At 32.8% G+C, this 23,559-nt stretch overlaps 1 protein-coding gene across 1 annotated transcript; it reads right to left on the bottom strand.

Annotated features, from left to right (window-relative positions):
- Positions 1–5,389: 5,389 nt before the first annotated feature.
- On the bottom strand, positions 5,390–23,052 carry LOC149373319 (uncharacterized). Its single transcript, XM_089597455.1, has 6 exons — positions 22,909–23,052; positions 11,214–11,604; positions 9,097–9,248; positions 5,893–5,985; positions 5,591–5,834; positions 5,390–5,529 (listed from the first exon to the last, which is right to left on the bottom strand). The coding sequence occupies exons 1-6, from the start codon at positions 23,050–23,052 to the stop codon at positions 5,390–5,392; spliced, it is 1,164 nt and encodes a 387-aa protein (XP_089453581.1).
- Positions 23,053–23,559: the final 507 nt, after the last annotated feature.

Raw genomic sequence — 23,559 nt, 5'->3', positions numbered from 1 at the left:
TTTTAGTATATTAAAAAAAGGGTATTAGATATTTTTTTTTTTTATCCAACAAATTATTTTTCTTTAAACTAATGGACTGACAAAACAAAAGTTTTAGATTTTTTAAATTAAGTTTTTATTATTCAGATAGAGAATCTACCTTTTCCTTCTAAATAAAGCATGGGATGCTTCAAAACCCATCAAGTCATGAATAACCATAATAGCTGCCTATATACAGTGAATTTTGATTTTAAGACAGTACTCAGAAAAACCTTATTATTAAATGTTGTCACCATCATTAAATTAAAAACATCTAACCAAGTTCCTCAGAAAAACGTTGAAAAAATATCAAAATTAAATACGACAGTTAGAAATGGGATTTGTGAATTTTGGAGGTTACCTCCAATTGAGCAAATATGTGAGTAAATTCGTTTATAGGTAATGTACAGCAAAATTATTAACAAAAATGACTATATATCAACTTATTAGTACACAACAGATTAGCCAATCCTTAAAATTTCATTACAATACACATAAAACTTGAAAATTTAAATTTGGAGAGTACGCCTGGGACCACAAACGTGTCTTAGCTCCTTAATGATGTAAGAATACCCATCTATTATTCGTAAACATAGTACTGAGGAACTTGGTCAGTTCATGTTGTGTCTAGAATAATGAAAAAATAGTTAATCCAATCATTCAGTCTGGTCACTATCCCAAATTCAAAGATGTGTAGGTCCAAACGCTTAATGATGATTGGGTGCTTTTTGAAATAAGGAGAGAATTTGCCCCTTAGAAATCACATTGTATTTAACACTTAGGCAGGAGATCAATTGTTTACTTCTAAGTATACTTCAAACAGCACCCAGTCATAATTATGTTTTTAGTCCTACAAATCTGTAAATTTGGGATAGTGACCAGACTGAATGTTAGGATTAACTATTTTTTCATTATTCTAGACACAACATGAACTGACCAAGTTCCTCAGTACTATGTTTACGAATAATAGATGGGTATTCTTTCATCATTAAGGAGCTAAGACACGTTTGTGGTCCCAGGCGTACTCTCCAAATTTGAATTTCCAAGTATTATGTGGATTGTAATGAAATTTTAAGGATTGACTAATCTGTTGTGTACTAATAAGTTGATATATATTCATTTTTGTTATTAATTTTACTGTACATTACCTATAAAAGAATTTACCCACATATTTGCTCAATTGGAGGTAACCTCCAAAATTCACAAATCCCATTTCTAACTCTGTCGCATTTGATATTGATTTTTTTTCAACGTTTTTCTGAGGAACTTGGTTAGATGTTTAAGCTTTTTTCTTAGTACTGTCATAATCCCAGAAATAACTATATGTAGGCTACTATGGTTGTATAGACGTCTCTTACGAAAAACAACGGAACTCAGATTTTCCCATTTAAAATAACATTGGAATTTCTGAGTTCCGTTGTTTTTTGTAAGAGCCGTCGATTATAGACTTGGTGGGTTTTACAAAGCAAATTGCAAATTTTGTAAAGGTTCCGGTTGAACCATACAGGGGGTAAAAAATATAAAATTAAGCGTAGTACAGAAATATTACTAAATTTACTTCAAGATAATGTTGTAATCTTGTGAAAATTGTATGTGAATCATCTTTTTTTTTCTTTCAAATTTTTTCACATTACTCAAAAGTAATTTGAAATATGCAGAAGGGACTGAGCATAGCTTCGTAGCCATCAAGTACTTGCGCCCTTGGCCGCTAACTGCATGGCCGGCTCGATGTTTTTGTCATGCGAATGATTTGTAAGACACCTTGGCGTTAATATCGTTACGTTGGAAGGTTTCATGAAGGTACAACTTCTTGTAAGTGTAAGTGAGAAGGAGAGAGCGGCCACCGCTGACTCAGCCACGATGAGCTACGAGCCATACCCCCTTCCATTCTCTACTACATGCATGCGTTGTATAAACATAAATCATGGTGCGGGGAGAAAGATTCAAAAGCTCGGGGACGCGGCAGTGAAAGTACATAGACGACTCGCTTAAGCTGTGAGTTAGAAATTTGTTGTTAAAGAAGGCGTTTGATGTTTTTCAACGTATTTTTCTACGCTGATTACGGGAAAAAAAATTGTAATTTTTTTAAAATAATTGGATCAATGTAAAAATCGCGTCTGACGTTTATTTCACTCATATCTCTCAAAAGGTACCAGATGCGACAAAAATAAAAATACCAGCGTATAGGGCGGAAAATTTCCTATCGATTTGATCCATTACATATCTTCAGACAAGCGCGAAATCATTCTTAAAAAAATTGATTAAGCGTTTTCAACACTTGCTGTAAGAGTGAGTGAAAAGGAGCGAGCGGCGGTGGTGCGCCAGCCACTATGAGCTATAGGGGTAAATGATCCAAGTACTGCGCAGGCACCAATTATTGCGCACTTGACGGTAACTGAAAATAAGAAAAATAGACTGAAAAATTTGGGTTATTGGATATCGTAACACGCACGGACATTAATAACGTTCAATCCAGAATCATACTTTACATCATGGCATTTATAATCGCTTAACTGAATGACTCCAAACGAATCTAACCTACAAAACTTTGTAGTCGTGAGTAGTGATTGGTGCGCAGAAATTGGGTCTAGGGTTTCAGCATGAAAACCTTATGGGAGATACCCGCGCAGTAATTGGGGGCGCAGCGACTGGTGCTAATTTTATAATGGTGCGCAGTAATACCAGCAAGTGATATCAGCACTAAAACAATTATTTAAAAAAAAAAGTTAAAAACTGGTTCAATTTACATCGAAAAACATTGAGAAATGAGAATTTTAGTACAATCAAAAATTTCAGTGCGCAGTAATTGGGTCATTTACCCCTAGCTTATATATAAGCAATGAGCCATACTTCCTTCATGCTCCTCTATACATGTCATTCGTGCATTGTATACGTACATATATGACGATGCGTGGCGTGAGAGAAGCAAGAGAGGGAGCAGCAGCGCAAGTAAATGCTGGGTTAAATGTAGTATTTTATTTTTCAGGTTGCGGGCCGCGCACTAAAATAATTCTAAGTCCTCAAAAGATATTTAACGATGAAAAAAAAGGTCTCCGAAGAAAGAGGTTTTTGTAGGTTTCTTTGTATTTTCTATCGATTGGTAATAGTGTCGAATGAGGTTTTTTTTTCTTTTTTATAATAAATTAACCTTTACCGTTATTTGGCTGTGGTAAACACGTGTGTTTAAGCATATTGTGAATAAACGTAAAAGAAAAATTTTAATTTTTGCATTTTTAACAATGTTTTACAATTCAAACATTGCAAATATCTCGTATATGTTGTAGAAAACAAAACAATGCCAAGCGATTATAATACAATTGAACAAAAAACATTTTCAAGTAAGGTTTAAAAAAAGTGGCAACAATTTTAAAACGAGATTTTTAGCATCGGTAACGAAACAAGCCTTAAAAAAAAAAAATACAAACAAACTAAGTATAAAAGTATGCGTGGCAAACAAACGAACAAAATAAGCTGCGGTCGATCCCAATTGGTCCTGTGGTTATTCCCCGCAACATGTAAGAAACCTCGTTGTTTGAGCTAATATTAAAAAATTAATAAATCCCTTTTGTATAAATATTAAAAGCTGAAATGTGGCAGGGTTGTACTTATAGTAATTTTCAACAACCATTTTGAATTTTAACAAGATTGGATGAATAGTTTTAACAAACCTCAGCTAAATGCAAAAAAAAAATACGCCTTTTTTGAGACAGTTTTGTCAAAGTAATGACTACTTTTTTTTTTTAAGGCTTGTTTAGTTACCGATGCTAAAAATCTCGTTTTAAAATTGTCGCCACTTTTTTTTAAACCTTACTTGAAAATGTTTTTTGTTAAATTGTATTATAATCGCTTGGCATTGTTTTGTTTTCTACAACATATACGAGATATTTGCAATGTTTGAATTGTAAAACATTGTTAAAAATGCAAAAATTAAAATTTTTCTTTTACGTTCATTCACAATATGCTTAAACACACGTGTTTACCACAGCCAAATAACGGTAAAGGTTGATTTATTATAAAAAAGAAAAAAAAACCTCATTCGACACTATTACCAATCGATTGAAAATACAAAGAAACCTACAAAAACTTCTTTCTTCGGAGACCTTTTTTTCATCGTTAAATATCTTTTGAGGACTTAGCATTATTTTAGTGCGCGGCCCGCAACCTGAACAAAAAAATACTACAGTTAATCCAGCATTTACTTGCGCTACTGCTCCCTCTCTTGCTTCTCTCACGCCACGCATCGTCATATATATACGTATACAACGCACAAATGACATGAATAGAGGAGCATGAAGGGAGTATGGCTCATTGCTTATATATAAGCTATAGCTCATAGTGGCTGGCGCACCACCGCCGCTCGCTCCTTTTCACTCACTCTTACAGCAAGTGTTGAAAACGCTTAATCAATTTTTTTAAGAATGATTTCGCGCTTGTCTGAAGATATGTAATGGATTAAATCGATAGGAAATTTTCCGCCCTACACGCTGGTATTTTTATTTTTGTCGCATCTGGTACCTTCTGAGAGATATGAGTGAAATAAACGTCAGACGCGATTTTCACATTGATCCAATTATTTAAAAAAAAATTATAATCGTTTTTCCCGTAATCAGCATAGAAAAATGCGTTGAAAAACATAAAACGCCCTCTTTAACAACAAATTTCTAACTCACAGCTTAAGCGAATCATCTAAAACGTTGGATCAGATTTTTCTTTTTCAGGTTTTTAGCAACACGCTAAAATTTGTGTAAGTCCTTAAACAATTTATAACGGAGGAAAAAAAAGTCTCCGATGTCATTTTTTTTTTATGTTCCATTGTTTGTCCTATCGGTTGGTTATAGTGTCAAATAAATTTCTTTTTTCCTTCTTTTTGGACCTAAAAATCTTAAAGTGCATTTTTTGATTATTTGGCTTCAATGAATATATTGTTTGTTGAAGAATATTGTGCATGAGCGTGAAAAGAAGAGAGTCAAATTTTGGCATTTTCAATACAATTTGAATTTTGTGTTGTGTGTGTACGGGACCCTTACCAAAATTATATGCATAAGTTTGTGCATTAAAATATCCATAAAATTATGCATAAATTTATACATAAAGTTATGCAAAAGCTTGTGCATAAGAATATGCATGAAATTCGCCCCCTATTTATGCATAAATTTATGCATAAATTTAGGCATAAATACATGAAAAAAATCTACTTTAAAATAAATACATGGTTTTTAAATGAATTAAAATGTATTTATTTACTATTAATAGTAACTAATTAAGATTATAATGAATAACTGCATAAGAATTTATTGTAGAATAATTTATTTAAATATATATCACATGTATTTAAATACATTATTACATAGATACATAACTTGTTTACGTATTATGTACATGACACTGACAATCTTTTTTGGTTATTTAAGAATTCTCTCCTTGCTTTTGCACATTTTGCGCGTATCACGCTGGTAAAGATTTTTTTATTGTCCGTATTTTTAATAAACCTACCTGGTTTAAACACGAGTTCTAGAAAAATAATTTATTATATTAATGTTACATATATTTGCAGTTTCAACTTTTGATATACCTTTCATAGCAATAATTTTGGCAGGATTAAGAGGGGGTCTAATAACGCAATCCTTATTTGCTGCGCATCCACGTCCACTCGCGCTTGAGTTTGCCATTTCATCGGTAGTAAACAGAGAATCCATGAGATCACTCACAAACTCCGAGACACCATTTTGTCTACAATTTTTTACAACACTACTCGGGATAGTAAAGCTTTTAACTGGCTCTTTTTCAGCCACGGTAGCACTAGGGTGAACTATATCCTAAAAAACAATAGAATCATACAATGACGCAATTAGGTGATTTTAGTAATATTATTACCTGAATTATATCTTCCCTTTGATCAGCATCCAATTGCTCTACAGTATGACCTCCAATAGTTTTATTGCCACCATCATTAGAATCTTCCAAATGCTAAAAAATAAATCAATCTTCAATATTTACAACATTGATATATTAATTAAAGTAACCTAAGAGTAGCACGCTTTTTTGTTACAACAATTAAAAGTATCTTGAATTATACTTGAAGTGCTACTGCCTGATATGGCTTCTGTTTTTCAACAATAGTTAATAGACATCATATTTTTATATAGAAGCATAACATAGGTTAAGGGCTTATGTATTGTACATTGTTTATGATTGCTTGGATTGTACCTATACTGTGCATTTCTTACACAAATCGATAAGTATAAGTTATATTTAGACTAATTCAGTTTTCATAGAATTAACAATTTTGTCTTGATACGCCCATCTACTATAAGTAATATAGCGATCAATAATGAAAGAATTAAAAATAATTCATACGAAAAATGCTTGATGCTTCAAAATAAAGATTATCGACGATACATAAAAGATAGGAGTATAATATTATGCATTAAAATTTTTTTTGATAATTTTCTGTTTTGCATGTTACGAAATTTTTGATTCATTAGATATATAAAAAACCATATTTGAACTTTTTCGTTTTCTATTTGATTCTAATACTTCAAAGATTGTTTCATTCTTTGAACGAGATTATCTAGAACTACCAGAGAAAATTTTTAAACCTTTTTGGAAATCCTATTTATAAAAAATTTTTGCTATGGTAAAATAATTTTTTACTGGTATTTGAGTCTTTTTAAGAATGTTCTTTATTTCAATAACTACAATGCTATAGTCATATTAATATATAAAGCAAAGTAGCTGAAACGATTTTGCTGAGATTTTGCATACCGATTCCTGACACTTCCTAGATGGTTTTAGCATCGTTTTTATCTTAAAAAATTTAATAACAATAGCAATAAATAAGCTCTAAGTTCTGCTCAAATATGCCAGCTTTTTACGTTAGTTCAGTAGGATCCGCTAGGTGGTGTCGACATAAAATCGAAGCTACGTGCAACATAATTAAATAAGTATGGTTATGATAGGCTGGAGCATCTCGGAAGCTTCGGTAGACGTCTACCAGCAGTTCATCGAGCTGGATCGAAAATATAGATGATAGTCGTGCAGCTGGGTATCCCGGTTACCAACGACACTCTTCTCCAACGGGAAAGTGATCTAGGTCTATACTTTCACCCTGATCCTCTAGGGTTGATGAGTGCTACCAACAATAATTTAATCTAACCGACAACGTCTCCGGTGGAATACCAGAAGACATGTCTAGCAAGAGCACAACCTGCTTCAACACTTCAGAGTTATGTGGCCGTTCCACCTTCGGGCCTGGTGCCGTCTGAGAATTTGTTACTATAAATGTAAGCCAGGGGCCAGAGAAGACAGCCCTGAGAAGCACGGACAGCCACAACGGCTTCCTTCTCAGTGGTCGTCTCAACGGCATACCCACAGACAAGGTATTCACTATGCCCACTTTTTCGACTAACGATGAGCGGTTGATTATACGGGGAACGACCAGAAGACGAGAGGTATTCTTTGAGCAGCGTACCTCTCTCAATCACGGTCTCCGTACACAGAGACTTCGAGGGTAAGAGTCAAGCTACCTACAGCCAGCTCTTCATCAACAATAATAAGGAATAGCTGGAAGTATCACCACTGGCCCTTTCCAGGGCCAGTATAAGTATTTACGTTCCCTACGTAACCATCAATCTCATTGATTCTTTTAAGGGACACCTAAGTTTAAACTACCTTGCCAACAAATACATTCTTACTACCATTTCCAGAAACTATTCGTCAACTAAAAGACTATTTTAACTAAAGACGGCCACTACTAAACCAAGTCAATCATTCACTGGCAGTCGTCAGTAGCGTAGTTGTTCGTCGCAATGCTGGGAACCCCGGTGATCAAAGCCCCCATATTACCCTCTCGATTCTAAGCATTGAACTAGGAATCACCGATCCTCTCCAAGGTCTGCGCTAGGCGAACCTAAGAGCTATGAAGGAAAAAAAAATTAAGCCACCGGGACAGTCTCTAGCGGGTAAGCATCACGAACCAATCTTCCTACCTTAGATTACCAAAACAACTGAGTCTGCAAAAAAAGAAGGTGCTTTAGACACCAACGTTTTCGACGTTATACTCCAGGAGACGTTGGAAAAGATCTCTACAATTAGCTCCAAAGATTTCGACTATGTAATTTTTCTCCCAATCAGTCTGGGGCTTCAATAGCAGGCCAGAGAAGATCACTCTGAGGTATCCAGGCAGTCACAATTGCTGTAAACTTCAGTCAAGAAAGAGTTTACTTAAGAAGCTCACCGGTCTTTTTTAGGGCGATCGGACGTTGAACTACCGTGCCAACAAATATATTAGAACTTAACAAAGTTGAAAAAAACAACCTTTAGGGCTCACAAAAGTATTAACTATAACAAAAGTTGCAAGAGGGAAAATTAAAAGGAAAACTTTATATGCATCTAATGAATACAATTTTAGGCGTTAAGAAACTGACACAGAACATTTATGGAGATTGAAACAGCAGCTTCAAAATTGACAAATAAAGAATCTATTGCGTGAGAGATCGGCTTTTTAATCAGTACCCTCACAATAATTTCTTAAATCTTCCAGATTTTTAAGTAGGTAGATTATATATTTGTATTTTTGTGTCGATAGAATATGTAGAGATGAAGCTCCAGGACTTTGTTGCTCTGATAATAAAGTTGTGATATAAGAGAAAAAATTTTTTTTTTATATACATTTTTTGGGAGTTTTTAATGTTAACAGCTTTAAATAATAGCCCTTTTCATAAATTATACGGGAGAAACTGCAAATCAACGGCCCCTTATGGTAAACAATTATTTTACGTCATAAGGAGTTCACGGTACTTTTCAGCATAGTTAAATTTTTTTTTATTTTTACAACTTATTATTTGACCAAGTAAACTGTATGGATTCCGAACGATATGTTTTTAATACGAAGATTTTTGTCCTTAGAAGTGTCAGGAATAGATGTAAAATTTCTAACTGAAAACGATTCACATTACATGTCAACACACTACGGTGTTCCATTTAGTTAGTCTCGGGCAAAGCCGAGACGGGGGGCCGCTAGTTGATCTATATTCGGGACTTACCAGTTAAAAAAAAATCTATTTAGCTTTATCTTACCTTGCCAAAATCAATTTGATCACTACTTGAAGACTCATGTTCACTATTACGATTTGTGACGTTTACTAGAGGTTTTGTTCCAATGCTTTTGTGCTCGTCTTTTTTTAAGCGACTCAATCCCTCCTGAGCAATATGTATAATTTGCATGAAATCTACAGAAAATGTATAAACGAATAAAATATGAAAAGTAGTTACATTTATTAAAATTAGATTTTTCAATAGTAAAAGTTATATTTGATCCGACAAGCAAGCCACTAAGCTTCTACTAGAAATATTGGACGTGCTCCATTTGACGCTACAGTGTCGCGCAGTCCCATTTAAGACCAGTGCTTATGTATCGCGTAACACCTGACTGATAACAGTTTTAAGAACAGTTTTTAACAGAAATAATTCATTCGGATTAAAACCTTAAATTTAAGTACGTTTCACGTTTGTATTTATTTGGTTCAAGTACTGTCAATTGAAAGATCTATCCTTTCTTTGACAAAATTAAATATTCCAATATACGATAAGAGTCTTAGAAGAACCTTTACCGAATAACATTTTCCATTAATCCCGATAATACTCTGACACTGCTCTTATGAAAATGAGACAGAACAAAATTAACATCTGGTATAATAATATTAAGAAACAAATTTGATACTATGGATCATAATTATTAATTAACATTTTAATTACGTTCAATCAATATTTCGCTGTCTTGCTGACAGCCTCTTCTGGATAACAAATCTGCAATTATAACAAAATAAAACTCAGTAAAAGTTTTAAAAAAGTAAAAAAATTATGTATATATATATATATATATATTAGATTAATGGTTTTACTTCTTTTTAACTTTCACTAAGCTGTATTTTTTTATAATAGTAGATTTCTAATCCTGAAGAGGCAGTCAGCCAGACAGCAAAATATTGATGGAATGTAAATGAAATGTTAATTAATAGTCAAGCTCCATAATCCCAAGTTTGTTTTTTAAGTTAATTTATGATAACAAAGGAGCAAGTGAAAGGAGTGCATATTTATGTATAAAATTAACATTTTTTTTTTTAACATTTTGCTCATTACTTATACATCATGTATTTCAGCAAAAATATGTGGTATCACTTACGATACAATACGATGAGTAGTTTTTTAGCATACGGGCGTACTACCTTAGCCCAAAACAGCTATTTTTTAACAATTAATAATTAATTCTATTATTAATGGGAGATAGCAATTAGTATTGAATTGAAGGTTTGATTTTACAACATAAGGTAAATATCTCTATTCGTGAAACATGTTCCTATTCGTGAAACATGAAAATTCATGTATTTGTTATGCAACTTACTTGATAAAAAAACTATTTTAATAAAAAATTGTTACAGCTCTTTTTGATTAATACAATGATGTTATGCAAGTGAAAAAACTTTAACTGCCTTCAAATATTATACTAAATTCATGTTTATAAAAAAGTTTAATAAAAAGGGACATAATTGTAAAACAATAGGTACAATATTTCATAGTTATGTACATTTTGGTCTTATAATCTTTTTTTAAAACAAAGTAATTCAATAATTAGGAACCAAATTCTCAAATTAGAATAATAATGGTAAATAGCGCACTAGTAAAAACCAAAATTTTTACCATTGAAGCTCACAATTAAGAAAAAAAGTTAAAGAAACAAGTATGATGAAATTTGTGGTCATAATCAGGATATTTACATTACAACGGATTGATCAGTTGCAGTCCAACATTTTTAGCATGAGAAACTGTTAGTGCTCATTTTGGAGCAAGCTCAAAATATAGTACTACACGTAGGGAAAAGTCATTCTTTCCTGACACTAGCTCTAAATAGAAACATCGCACATTGTCTCCCTTTGGTTAACCATAGATAGTCTTAGATCTGCGGGGCATCCAGCCATTTGGAACGTACAAGATCTAACGCCATAAACGGTTGATCAAAAGGAAATAATGTGTGATATTGCTACTTCAGGCAACTACCTGAAAAAAATCACTCCCCCCACATATGCAAAAAACTGTATAATTGGACAATTTATTTCGATGGAAGCAATGTTTCTGCTGTGTCAAAGTGAGTAAACCAGTAAATAAAATATTATTCTGATTTTAGTTAAACAACTAACCTGCTCTTGCTACTGCCGCATCATTTAAATTCAAGTGTGACTGTTTTAAGCTTAAATTTTCCTTTTCTAGTTGTTTAACAACTAATCGTAGATGTCTGTTTTGCGTTTTTGCCTCAGTAGCAGATGAATCAAGCTCACTTAATTGCTCCTGCATTTTAGTAATTTTACTTTCCTTTTCAGTGACCACTTTTTTCAAATTAGAAATTTCTTTCTGTTGCTCCATAATTTTCATTTTCAGGTCTGGGACATTGTGCGTTTTGGAAGTTACCTCATATCTTAATATTTTGTCATCCCAGTTACTGTCATCAACTTCGTCAAATTTATCATATGTATTATCAACAACGGTATTTTTCAAAGTGGAACTGTCTTCCAAATCATCTGTATAATTTATCTGAAAGAATGGTAGCTTTAAGAATATCACTTATGCAAATGTCACTTGGTTAACTCTATCCACACCAGATGGTAGGCGTTTGTAGGTCTATTTCTTTGGAGAAAGCAATGTTTTGATTGGTTTTTATGTTTTTTCTCATGCTAAACACGATGATGACTATGCGCACTTCTCAAATTGTGAGAAACATTTTTTAAATTAACAATTTGTAAAAAAAACTTTTTCTTAAAACCTTTTACATTATTTTTCTTGGGCGTATTTTTCGATGTACACCAAATGCATTTTTTGTTCTTTAACTAATTATCTAAAACAGAAGACTTGTTGAAAGTCGCTTAGTCCGTTTGTTTACTTGCACTCGCTCATAGCAGAGTGGGTAAGGGGCTCGCCCAGTGTGCAAGAGGACGGGGGTTCAAGTCTTATTGGAAAGTGTTTTTTTTCGCACTTCAATTTAGAGTATTTTTTAATATCATTATAACCAGAAGTTCCTAATAGTTTCAGACTTCTACGTATTTTTGTTGTAGAATTATCATACGTTAAAAGGATGCCCTTTTTAATTTTCAACACTGTTTGCAAGTAAACAAACAGACTTAGTAGCTTTCAACAAGTCTTATCTTTAAGATAATTCAATAAAGATTAAAAGATGAATTAGGTATGTATCACAAAATACGCGCAGAAGAAACGATATAATGGACTTTTTTTAAAAATAAGTTCTTTTTTATACAAATCATTCATTAAAAAATACGTAGTCTTGATCATATTGAGCATCAAAAAATGCAAAACAAAAAAAAAACAAAAAAAAACATTGCTCTCTCCAAAGATAAAGATCCTTAACATCTTTGCCGTCTGGTCGCATCATTAAAATCGATTATTAAAAAAAAGCCTATTCTTTTTAAAAAAATTTTCCAGTGAATTACCACAATCGTAGTTAACGCAAAATTGTAAATGGACAAAATTCAAGGTGAGTTACCATATAATTTAATGTAAACTTTCTGTTCCCAAAAATACTATTTTTTTGAATTAACATTGATTGAACAGTTTCAATAATAATCGATAACATTGATTGATTAATCTTTGATTCTGCATTGAAACTTTGGCTAAAGGCAGTGTATGAATGGCTAACGTTGACTTACGCTCAGACATACACAAATATCTTTAAATACGGGAAATATTTCAAGTCATCTAGGACTGTTAAAAAATAAGGATAAATATTTGGAAAATACTAGTTTTTGTACCTGGTGGCACATAACTTCAGGGCAAGGATCAGGTTTTTGTCCTTGCCCTGGTTGTATGCGCACTAGATGTACTCATCATTTCTTCCACTCAAAGTAAAAAATTTTAATTGATTGTGATTGAAGCCTTTTAAGTCTGGTTATTGGTCAAGATCTACATAGTATGGATAAGTTTGAAATTGAAATTTTTTAAAATAAATGAAAAGTTTATAACAAAAAAATTTTCATAAACGTCTCAAATGGCGTGGAAGACTTCATATATATATACATAAACTCAAATACACACATTTCATACAAACAACTACATGTACAATTACTTAAATAATCAACCAACGCTACCAAAAAAGTTAGTTTCACAAAAAAACATTTATAAAATTATTCAAAATGAAGATATCTATGTGGCTTTCATATTTATGTGGTGATTTTACGCAAAAAAACATGAAAAAATTGTAAAACTGATGCTTACACCATATAATATCTTTTGGTTTTTCTGATAAATTTTCGGATAAGGTGTTTTTTAGCAGAGCAGCTTCTGTTGTTGTTAATAAACGAATATTGCGGTTTGTTGGAGTGAAAGTCAGAAAAAAAATAGTTACACTATCAGCATTATACACAAGAAAATAGCATTTTTTAATGGGTAGAATACGTAGGTGCTGAAGATTTTTTGCAAATTAACACGAGACAAACATTTACTATTTTAAGAGGTCCATGCATACAGAATTTAAATGTAAGTAACGAATCATCGTTTTATTTCATATTAGAATAGATTGAAAAATTGTGTTCTTTGCCTCTTTATACATGATTTACAGATCTTAAACTATTATTATAATAACTTTTAATAGTACACCGTTCATTACTTAGATTGGAGAAGTGGTCAATCGAATACGTTTTAACTTTTTATATGTGTCTAATAAGATCAAATTAAACCGTGGTTGAATAATGTAAATATGGCTTTGAAGTAAGTTGAATTAAAATATTATAATATAAAAGAAGTACATTTGATTCTCAGTAATATGCAGCGTTATCAAAAACAATTAGTATTAGTATAACAAAAATTACTATATTTTTTAGGAAAGCTGAGACATACTTGCCGTATTATAATAATTACTATTTTACATAGTAAATTCTGAGTATATTAAATTTTACTATGTTGGATAGCAAATTTTGCTTTTGACGTAAAATAATTTTTACTATGTTGGATAGCAAATTTTGCTTTCGACGTAAAATAATTTTTACTATGTTGGATGATAATATTATATTTTCAAAATGGAAAATAGTATATTATCACTCCATTAATTATGTGATTAAATTAACTAGATTATTAGGTGGGGATTATTGATTATATTAGTCATTATTAGATAATTTGATTTTATGTTTGAAAGAAAGAGAAATTCATGTTAGAAAAATTGCTCCCACCGGGATGTGAACCTTCGACCTGCAGCTCCGGAATTTGGTGTTGTAACCACTGGACCACGCCGACCTGTGTTCGTATGCGTTACGATAGAGTAGATATGGTATTGCACATACGTACGTAATATAAACGACTCAAATAATAAAAAGTTATCAATATTACAATATCTACGGACATGGACGCGAACATTGTATAATAAGCTTCATTGGCTAAGATTTCAAACCGTTCTTTAGTAATGCTAAAAAAATTGTTCGATTTAAAAAACAAAATATTAAAATTTGACATTTACTTATGGTTAAATAGTAAGATATGCACTTGAATGAATCAAGCAACTGGTCTTCTCCTACATCTTTCAAAGCATGATCTTTTTCTCTTGTTATAACAAGGCGAACTAATTTTGCTCGAATCCTCTTATGCAAAGGTAAGTTGTGTTTTTGACTATCCTTGTACGCAATTATTATTTCTTTTCCAATACTAGTTTTTTTCAAATATGCATCAAGTCCCTGGGATAAGAATTAATTACTTAATACTGATATGATACATGTTATGATTTGTTAATCGATAGCTTACTGTGCTAATGAAAGGTTGGTCTGCGAGCCTAGCCACATCTTGGTAAACAGGTACTTGATGAACTTGATCTGCATCGACTGCCTCGTTCTCATTTACATCTCCAACTTGTTGATATTAACAGCGAATTACCAACAAGTAGGCTCATAGTACACATTTTTTGCATATCACAGAGAATTATACTTTAGTACCAGCTCACCTTTTCCATTGTAACATCGTCCATAATAAGACTAATTATTTACACACTTGTGATGGAAAAATGAGATAGCTTATACCTAAAGAACCTTTCACACAATAGGGTTAGGAAACAGAGGATTAGTTTTGGGAGTTAGATTTCCTGACACAAATGCTCCCAACACGATAATTGGCAGTAATTAAAGGATGCGTATACTTACTAGTGAAATCTTTGAAGATTTTTGTGTTGAAGTCTAATGTTAATGCAGTGTTTGCATCTTGTATTGCTCGCACATCCGACACTTGGCTTTGTTCTAGACTCGTATGTTAACACACATATATATCTATATATATAGTAAATCACAAATATACCCAACCTAATCTACAATGTTATCATAAATATTACTATACTTTGCGACCCAATTTTTACTATGTTGGATAGGAATGCGATGAAACCAGATATTTTACTATGTAGCATAGTAAATTTTACTCCAGAATAAAATACATTTTTGAAAAATTATAATAAGATTTACTTTGTTGAATAGTTAAAATTACGACATTTTTACACGATTACACGATTTTTACTATGTTAGACATAGTAATTTGTATTGTAAACTATAGTAATTTTTGTATGACTGCCTATTGTAATAATTAATTCAAATGTAATAAAATTTACTACAAACGTAAGACTTAGTGTTATCGGGCGAGTATGTCTCAGCTTTCCTAAAAAATATAGTAATTTTTGTTACACTTATAATAATTTTTTCAATACCACTTTTCTCAGTGTACCCAGCTTTCTCCTTCTTACTTACACTTACAAGAAATTTTGAAAATGCTTAATTAATTGTTTTAGTATTTTTTCGTGCTTGTCCGAAAATTTGTTATTATATATGGAACAAATCGATAAAACATTCTCCGCCCTACGCGCGGGTATTTTTGTTTTTGTTGTATCTGCTTCTGTAAAAAGTTTTCAATATGTGAAGCACTATAGTACTGTTGATAGTTTCATTTTAAGCAAAAGGCTTCTGTTATTATATCTTCACTGTACCTCCATATACATATTACTTTTATATACATATCTTCATTATTGTGTTTGAATAATATCAATAGTTTCGTATAGGTGTATGAATATACTGAGTTTTGCAAGCAAGAATTGTTTCAGTAATATAAAACTGAGCTACATAAATTCTAATGTTCTGTTAACATAAAATAAATAATTTAAACGTATAAAGTAACACTTAATACTATTGATACTACAGATAAAGTCTTTTACAAATTTTTTCATGTAAAAACAAATGATTGAAGAACAAACAATCTTCAATGATTATGATGTATGTACGAAATACCTAAAACTTACTGATCCCGAATTTTTATAAACACTAATAAGAATTTTACTCTTAATCTTTATCATAATCATTGCTTGCAGTGCAAGAGTGTGAAGCACAAACTGTCAATTACGTAAAAATATACATATATGTCCATTGCAGTCAATGCGCGATTCCCTACGCCCCATCAAGAGTAATATCTGGCATATAACTTTAAGGAGGTTGACCACCTTTGGGGTCCGACTTTTAGATGTGTGTGCGCATGTTCCGTAGGTAAATATTGAGTGGTATCTATACTCTACATTATTCATTAATAACTATTTTTACAAGGATCTAATTGACGTGATTGTTTTACTTAATAAAAAGCCAGATATTAATGTACTGTTGACTACAGTTTGGTTCAAATATGACTATAATTGTATTAATATTTTTTATTGTAATAGTCGTTTTTGAAAATCCCGAGAAAAATCCCTCATAAAAACGGATATAAAAATAATAAATTTTGTTATTATTTTCTCGTTTCATAAGTACCCAGAGTAGTAGAAACTTTGCATGAATTTTTTAAATACATTTTTGAAGCTCTGTACGAATTTTAGTTAAAAACTAACTGTCAATTGCTTAAGGTAGTCAACCTCCTTAATGATAGATATTACATTCACTATCACGTGTTACTGAGATAGCTTTATTTTTACTATCGCAGCGCAACATAACTATCGTATCGTATTTTTCTGAGAGATGTTATACTTACATCCACCATCGAAACGTAGAATCTCGTTCGTCTTGTAATTATAATAGCTGATTGTATTTATCATGCTGCTAGTAAAATTAATGTGGTGAGAATAGGTCTCACTGTTATCTATGCTCAGTGCATAAACTTTCATAGCGGATAGTAATTATAAGTACATTTCTAGCAAAATTGCGAAGCTTAACGTATACTTTTCAATATAAGGTTTTATAAGATTATTAAGCTCAGAACAGTGTAAACAATACTATCCTCAAGTAATAAACGGAATATGAACAGTTTATCAAATTATTATGTGTTTGAAATTTCAAACGTTGGAGCCCAACGAAAATCCAAAAAAAAAAATTTTTGTTTTTGTCGCAAATAACCCAATAAACCACTAGCAAGAGGTGTATGATACCGTAAAAAAAATTCAACATCTAACCAGTTTGAACATAATTATTAACAATCAGAGTAACATACGTATAAAACGAACATTAAGCACTACGCCTCTCAGTAATACATGGTGAAAAAAATCCGAAATAAATATTTCTGCATACCTATGGTTGTAAAAAATAATTCAAGTACCTTATAGGCCTAAAAAATATAATCTCAAAGAGTAATAAGCTCCTAAAATTAAAAAAAAAGTAGGAAAACAGATGTTTTTATGCTACCTACGTCCAATAGGGGCTGCGATAATTGTAAAACGTATAGATATTCTTATAAGGTACTAAAACTAGTTGCCCTGATTTTCTTAAGAATTAGGAAACCTAACCTCACCGTGCAAAATTGTATCACATTTGGTACGTACAGTCATTTTTAGCTCCCGGAAACATAACCTCGTTTAGTAATGTGATCTTAATGTTCGAAAAAATTCGAAAGAACGACGTTTTTACGCTACATACGTCCATTAGGGGCTGCTATAATTGTAAAACGTATAGATATTCTTATAAGGTACTAAAACTAGATGACACTGAAGTTCAGAACGTTCCGGGAACGAAATTTGATAACTAAATTACTCACTTTAAAACAAAGCGAAGATGTTACAGAACAACTAAGAGTAGCCTAAGAGACTGCCAATGATAAATATAAGTCGTGAAAATGATAATTTTCTATAACTACACCCGGACCTAAAAATATCACATGTGTGCCTATGCTAACTTCCTACTCATTCCGACTTCTGGCTTTCATAACTCAAAATCCAGAACGAAGGCCTTGCCAAAAGTTATACACATTGTTTCTTATTACACAAACGATGTATGAAAATTTTAATATCAGAGAAAAAACGAAGGGGCGGGTAAGTTTTCAGCAATTTTCCACCTTACGCGTATATCGAAAACGGCCAAATTGCGACTTCTGGATTTCATAACTCGAAATCCGGAACGAAGGCCCCCCCAAAAATGATACACATTGTTTATTATTACATAAACAATGTATAAAAATTTTAATATCAGAGAAAAAACGAAGAGGCGGGTAAGTTTTCAGCGATTTTCCAGCATACGTGTGTATCGAAAACGGCTAAATTGCGACTTCTGGATTTCATAACTTGACATCCGGAACGAAGGCCCCCCCCCCCAAAAATGATACACATTGTTTATTATTACATAAACAATGTATGAAAATTTTAATATCAGAGAAAAAACGAAGAGGTGGGTAAGTTTTCAGCGATTTTCCACCATACACGTATATCGAAAACGGCCAAAGTGCTATTTCTGGATTTCATAACGCGAAATCCAGAACAAAGGCCCCGCCAAAAATGATACACATTGTTTATTATTACATAAACAATGTATGAAAATTTTAATATCAAAGAAAAAACGAAGAGGCGGGTAAGTTTTCAGCGATTTTCCACCATACGTGTATATCGAAAACGGCCAAACTGCGACTTCTGGATTTCATAACTCGAAATCCAGAAGGAGGGCCCCGCCAAAAATGTTACACATTGTTTATTATTACATAAACAATGTCTTAAAAGTTTTATATCCAAAAAAAGGAAGGGGCTTGGCTTATGACAAGGAATTTGCGTTTTACGTTTAGCCCGCCCACAGCCATAATTCTACTTCTTTAGTAAAGCTTTTAATCCACGACGCACTTATGAATCCTCTGTTAGTTTTAATAACTGTTACTTCAATATCTAGAAAGGGACTCTCTTTATAATTGTTGGATGTTACGGAATTTTCTGTTAGTACATTTATTTGTAATAATAAGTTGAATGCATTGAATTATTTATTTTATTTTATTTTTTTTTCTATTGAATATACGTTACAATCATTATTTAATGCATGTGATAATAATGTCCTGTACTTATGTTAGGCACTCCCATGAGGCCATGATGTCTGATGTACATAGGTGGCGGTCCTTGTACGGAGTATGAAGTTTAAGGCTCACAGTACAACGGCTGCATGTTCTACAATAGTTGGAAGAATGTTTTAGTTACGTTGTACAGTATTGTTAATGTATTGTATAGAATACGTAAAAAAAACTTATATTCATTGGTACATGGCATTGCTCTGCCCTACTGCCACTGTTTCTGGGGCTTTCATAGTGATATGGTCGATAAGTATTTTCATTGGAATGACGATTATTCCTCCGATCACCCTTTAAAGCATGTAACAGTTGGATGATAAGTACATAATTTTTTAAATTACATAAATTCAAACTACTCGGAAACAAAAACAGACTCATAGGTATGCCACCAAATACATAAGTTTTATTCACATACTCACAGAATCGCTTTCAGTACTCACACGTATAGAGACTTAGTACTTGATTATTTTTAATTCTTAAGTAGATCACTACTCTCTGGCTAAAATCATTTATGCTACACCTTGCTATATGCATATCCGCATATACTGTATAAGTATTGAGGTTATAATCTGAGGGTTTTGGTTTCGTCAGCTGAGTGTAGTACATTGTCGACTATAGCTATATACACATGAGTAACTTGGCGACTAACATGAGAAAATAACTAGGAGAGAGCTGCGAAGAACGTTAGTGCGCAACAAAAAGATTTCCTTCCTATTTAGGAATGCATAACTTCCTAGCCTGAAATCAGGAAGGGAATGTGAACTTCCCGTCAAGGTATGATGAAAAAGTTATTAACTTCATTACATGTTATAGTTTTTTCTAAAGTGATGGACATTATTTTATGAAATTCTAAGTAGTACTTGGATTGTTTCGTTTGAGCCTGACTCACAACTTCAGTATCTGCAGGTAAAGTATCTTGTCCTACTTTATCTTCCTCGTCATTTTCATATATTTCTTTTGTAACAGATACTTTTCCAGTCACCGTTTCTCGATCGGGTATTTTTTTTTTTTCAAACCATAAATTGTTAATAGCCATGTAAAAAGAAATACAGTATCATTGAAATTTATCGTATGAACCAAATCAGATATTAATTTGATTGTAATAGATCTTTCAAAGTTTTTTGTATTCTTATCAGGAAACGAGTTGATTAATTTTTTTCTAACCACGTTAATATAGTGTGCCAAGTATGTGCGAATAATTGTCAAATCTCTTACAGTTTTTTTTCTATCTCATCAAATATTGGATTTATGTCATCATACAAATTAACTTAATTTAATGCGTAACAAGCAGACTTAATCATAACTTTGCTAAAGTCAGATTCTATTTTAAAAAGTTTTTTTGACTCAGATATCATTTGATCGTTATCAAGAAAATAATTTAATACAAACAGCTGACTCTGTATACATAGAGAGACTAGCGGCCCCCCATCTCGGCTTCGGCCGAGACTTACTAAATAGAATACCGTAGTGTGTTGTCATGTAATGTGAAACGTTTTCAGTTAGAAATTTAACATCTATTCCTGACACATCTCAGAACAAAAATCTTCTTATTAAAAACATATTTGTTCGGAATCTATACAGTTTATTTGGTCAAATAATAAGCTGTAAGAAGTAAAAACAATATAATTATGCTGAAATGTACCGTGCGTTTCTTATGCCATAAAATAATCGTTGGCCCTATAGGGCCGTTGATTTGCAATTTCTCTCGTACAATCTACGAAAAGGGCTATTTTTAAAGCTGTGAAGATTTAAAACTCCTGAAAAATATGTATTAAAAAAAAATTTTTTTTTCTTATCTCACTTTATTATCAGAGCATCAAATTCCTGGAGCTTCCTCTCTACATTTTTTATCGCCACAAATATACAATAAATGTTCTGTGTCAGTTTCTTGACGCCTAAAATTGTATTCATATAACGCTTAGATGCACAAAACCTTTTTCTTTTAAGGTGGCTCCTAACCCTTATACAGCACGTATTTGGAATATTTTATTAAAATTTTTATTGAAAGTTATAACAAGTGTCAGTTAGTCTGACAATATTATATAGTGCTAAATATCATGTGATTTTTTTCATAAAATTTTGTTGATAAATTTCTTAGATACCGAAACTTGGAAAAAATTCAACAAATTACTGTAATCTTTTTCAATTTACATCTAATATTTAATTTTTTGCAATCATTCTCTTCCTTGAACAAATTTATCGGGAGTCACCACGGACGAAATTGCAATAACTTGGATAGGTTTCCCACAAAATTCAGTTGTTTATATGAGAATACGAAGAATAAGTAAACAAATTAAATTTATGGGAAACCTATCTAAGTTATTGCAATTTTGTCAGTGGTAACTCCCAATGATTTTGTTCAAGGAAGAGAATGAGCTCAAAAAATTAAATATTAGATGTAAATTGAAAAAAGATTACAGTAATTTGTTAAATTTTTTCCAAGTTTCGGTATCTAAGAAATTTATCAACAAAATTTTATGAAAAAAATCGCATGATGTTTAGCACTAGCTATAATATTGTCAGGCTAAATGACACTTGTTATAACTTTCAATAAACATTTTAATAAAATATTATAAATACGTGCTGTATAGGGGTGAGGAGTCACCTTAATTCGCCCTCTTGCCACTTTCAGTATGGTTAAGACTTTTGTGAGCCCTAAAGACTGTTTTTTGTCAACTTTGTTAAGTTCTAATAAATTTGTTGGCAAGGTAGTTCGACGTCCGATGGCCCTAAAAAAGACCGTTGAGCTTCTTAAGTTAACTCTTTCTTGACTAAAGTTTACAGCAATTGTGACTGCCTGGATACCTTAGGGTGATCTTCTCTGGCCTGCTGTTGAAGCTTCAGACTGATTACAGAGAAAAATTACCAAGTCCAAAGCTTTGGAGCTAGTTGTAGAGATCTTTCCCAATGTATCCTGGTATAATGACGAAGACGTTGGTGTCTATAGCACCTTTTTTTGCAGACTCAGTTGTTTTGGTGATCTAAGGTGGGAGATTGGTTCGTGATGCTTACCCGTTGAAGACGGTCCCATTGGCTTAAGTTTTTTTTTCTTCATAGCTGTTAGGTTTGCCCAGTGCCGACCTTAAAGAGGATCGGTGGTTCCTGGTTGAATGCTTAGAGTCGAGAGAGTTATACAGGGTCGTTGGTCACCGGAGTTCCTAGCCTTGCGACGAACAACTCCGCTCGTGACGACTGCCAGTGAATGACTGATTTGGTTTAATACTGGCTGTCTTTAGTTAACATAGCTCGTAACCTTGTCTTTTAGTCGATGAATTGTTTCTGGAAATAGTAAAAATGTATTTGTTGACAAGGTAGTTTAAACTTATGTGTCTCTTAAAAAAACCGATGAAATGGATGGTTAAGTAGGGAACGTAAATACTTATAACGGCCCTGAAAAGGGGCAATGGTGAAACTTCCATTTATTCCTTATTATTATTCTTGATAATAAAGAGCTTGCTGTGGGTAGCTTGACTCTTTGAAAGTACGCCGCTAACCAAAGAGTATCTCGTCTTAGGGTCATTTCCCGAATAACCAACCGCTCATCGTTAGTCGGGAAAGTGGCATAGAGAATACCATCGTCTTGGGTATGCCGTTGGGACGACCAACGAGAAGGAAGCCATTGTGGCTGCCTGTGATCCTCAGAGCTGTCTTCTCTGGCTTGCATTTGTAGTAAAGAATTCTCTGACGGCGCCAGGCTGGATGGTGGTACGGCCACATAATTCTGAAGTGTTGGAGCAGGTTGTGCTCTGGCTAGTCACGTCTCCTGGTACTCCGCCGGAGACGTTATCGGTTGATATATTTTTTTTTATTGGTGTCACTTGTCCACCCTGAAAGCTCAGGGTGTAAGTTGACATGGGTCACTTGCCTATAGGAGAACAGTGTCATCGGCAACCGGGATACCCAGCTGCACGATTAACATCTTCTTTCTCGATGCGGCTCAATGGACTGCCAGTAGACGACTGCAAATAGTTCAGAGACGCTCCGGCCTATTATAACTACACTTATTTAATGTTGTTGCAAGTCGCTTCGATTTTGTGTCGACGCCACCAAGTGGATCCCACTGAAATAACGTGAAAAGCTGGCGTATTTTTACAAAACTTTGATCTTATTTATTGCTATTATTATTAACTTTTTCAAGATAAAAATTATACTAAAACCATCATGGAAGTGTCAAGAATCGGTATGCAAAATTTCAGCAAGATCAGTTGAGTAGTTTTCGCGGTT

Source organism: Copidosoma floridanum, unplaced genomic scaffold (assembly GCF_036245765.1).
Source record: "Copidosoma floridanum isolate Cflo_tuat_1 unplaced genomic scaffold, Cflo_Japanese_pri ptg000032l, whole genome shotgun sequence".
NCBI classification, from domain to species: Eukaryota; Metazoa; Arthropoda; class Insecta; order Hymenoptera; family Encyrtidae; genus Copidosoma; species Copidosoma floridanum.
This window is presented reverse-complemented; position numbering and strand designations above follow the sequence as displayed.

What these genes read in the sequence shown, in the direction of transcription:
- LOC149373319 (XM_089597455.1), bottom strand. Translation starts at nt 23,052, where the DNA reads ATGTGGCCGTACCACCATCCAGCCTGGCGCCGTCAGAGAATTCTTTAC. An exon ending in ACGGCATACCCAAGACGATG is followed by an intron (nt 11,605 to 22,908) that starts GTATTCTCTATG and finishes CCATTCTTTCAG; the next exon opens with ATAAATTATACAGATGATTT. An exon ending in TGCGGCAGTAGCAAGAGCAG is followed by an intron (nt 9,249 to 11,213) that starts GTTAGTTGTTTA and finishes CATTTTCTGTAG; the next exon opens with ATTTCATGCAAATTATACAT.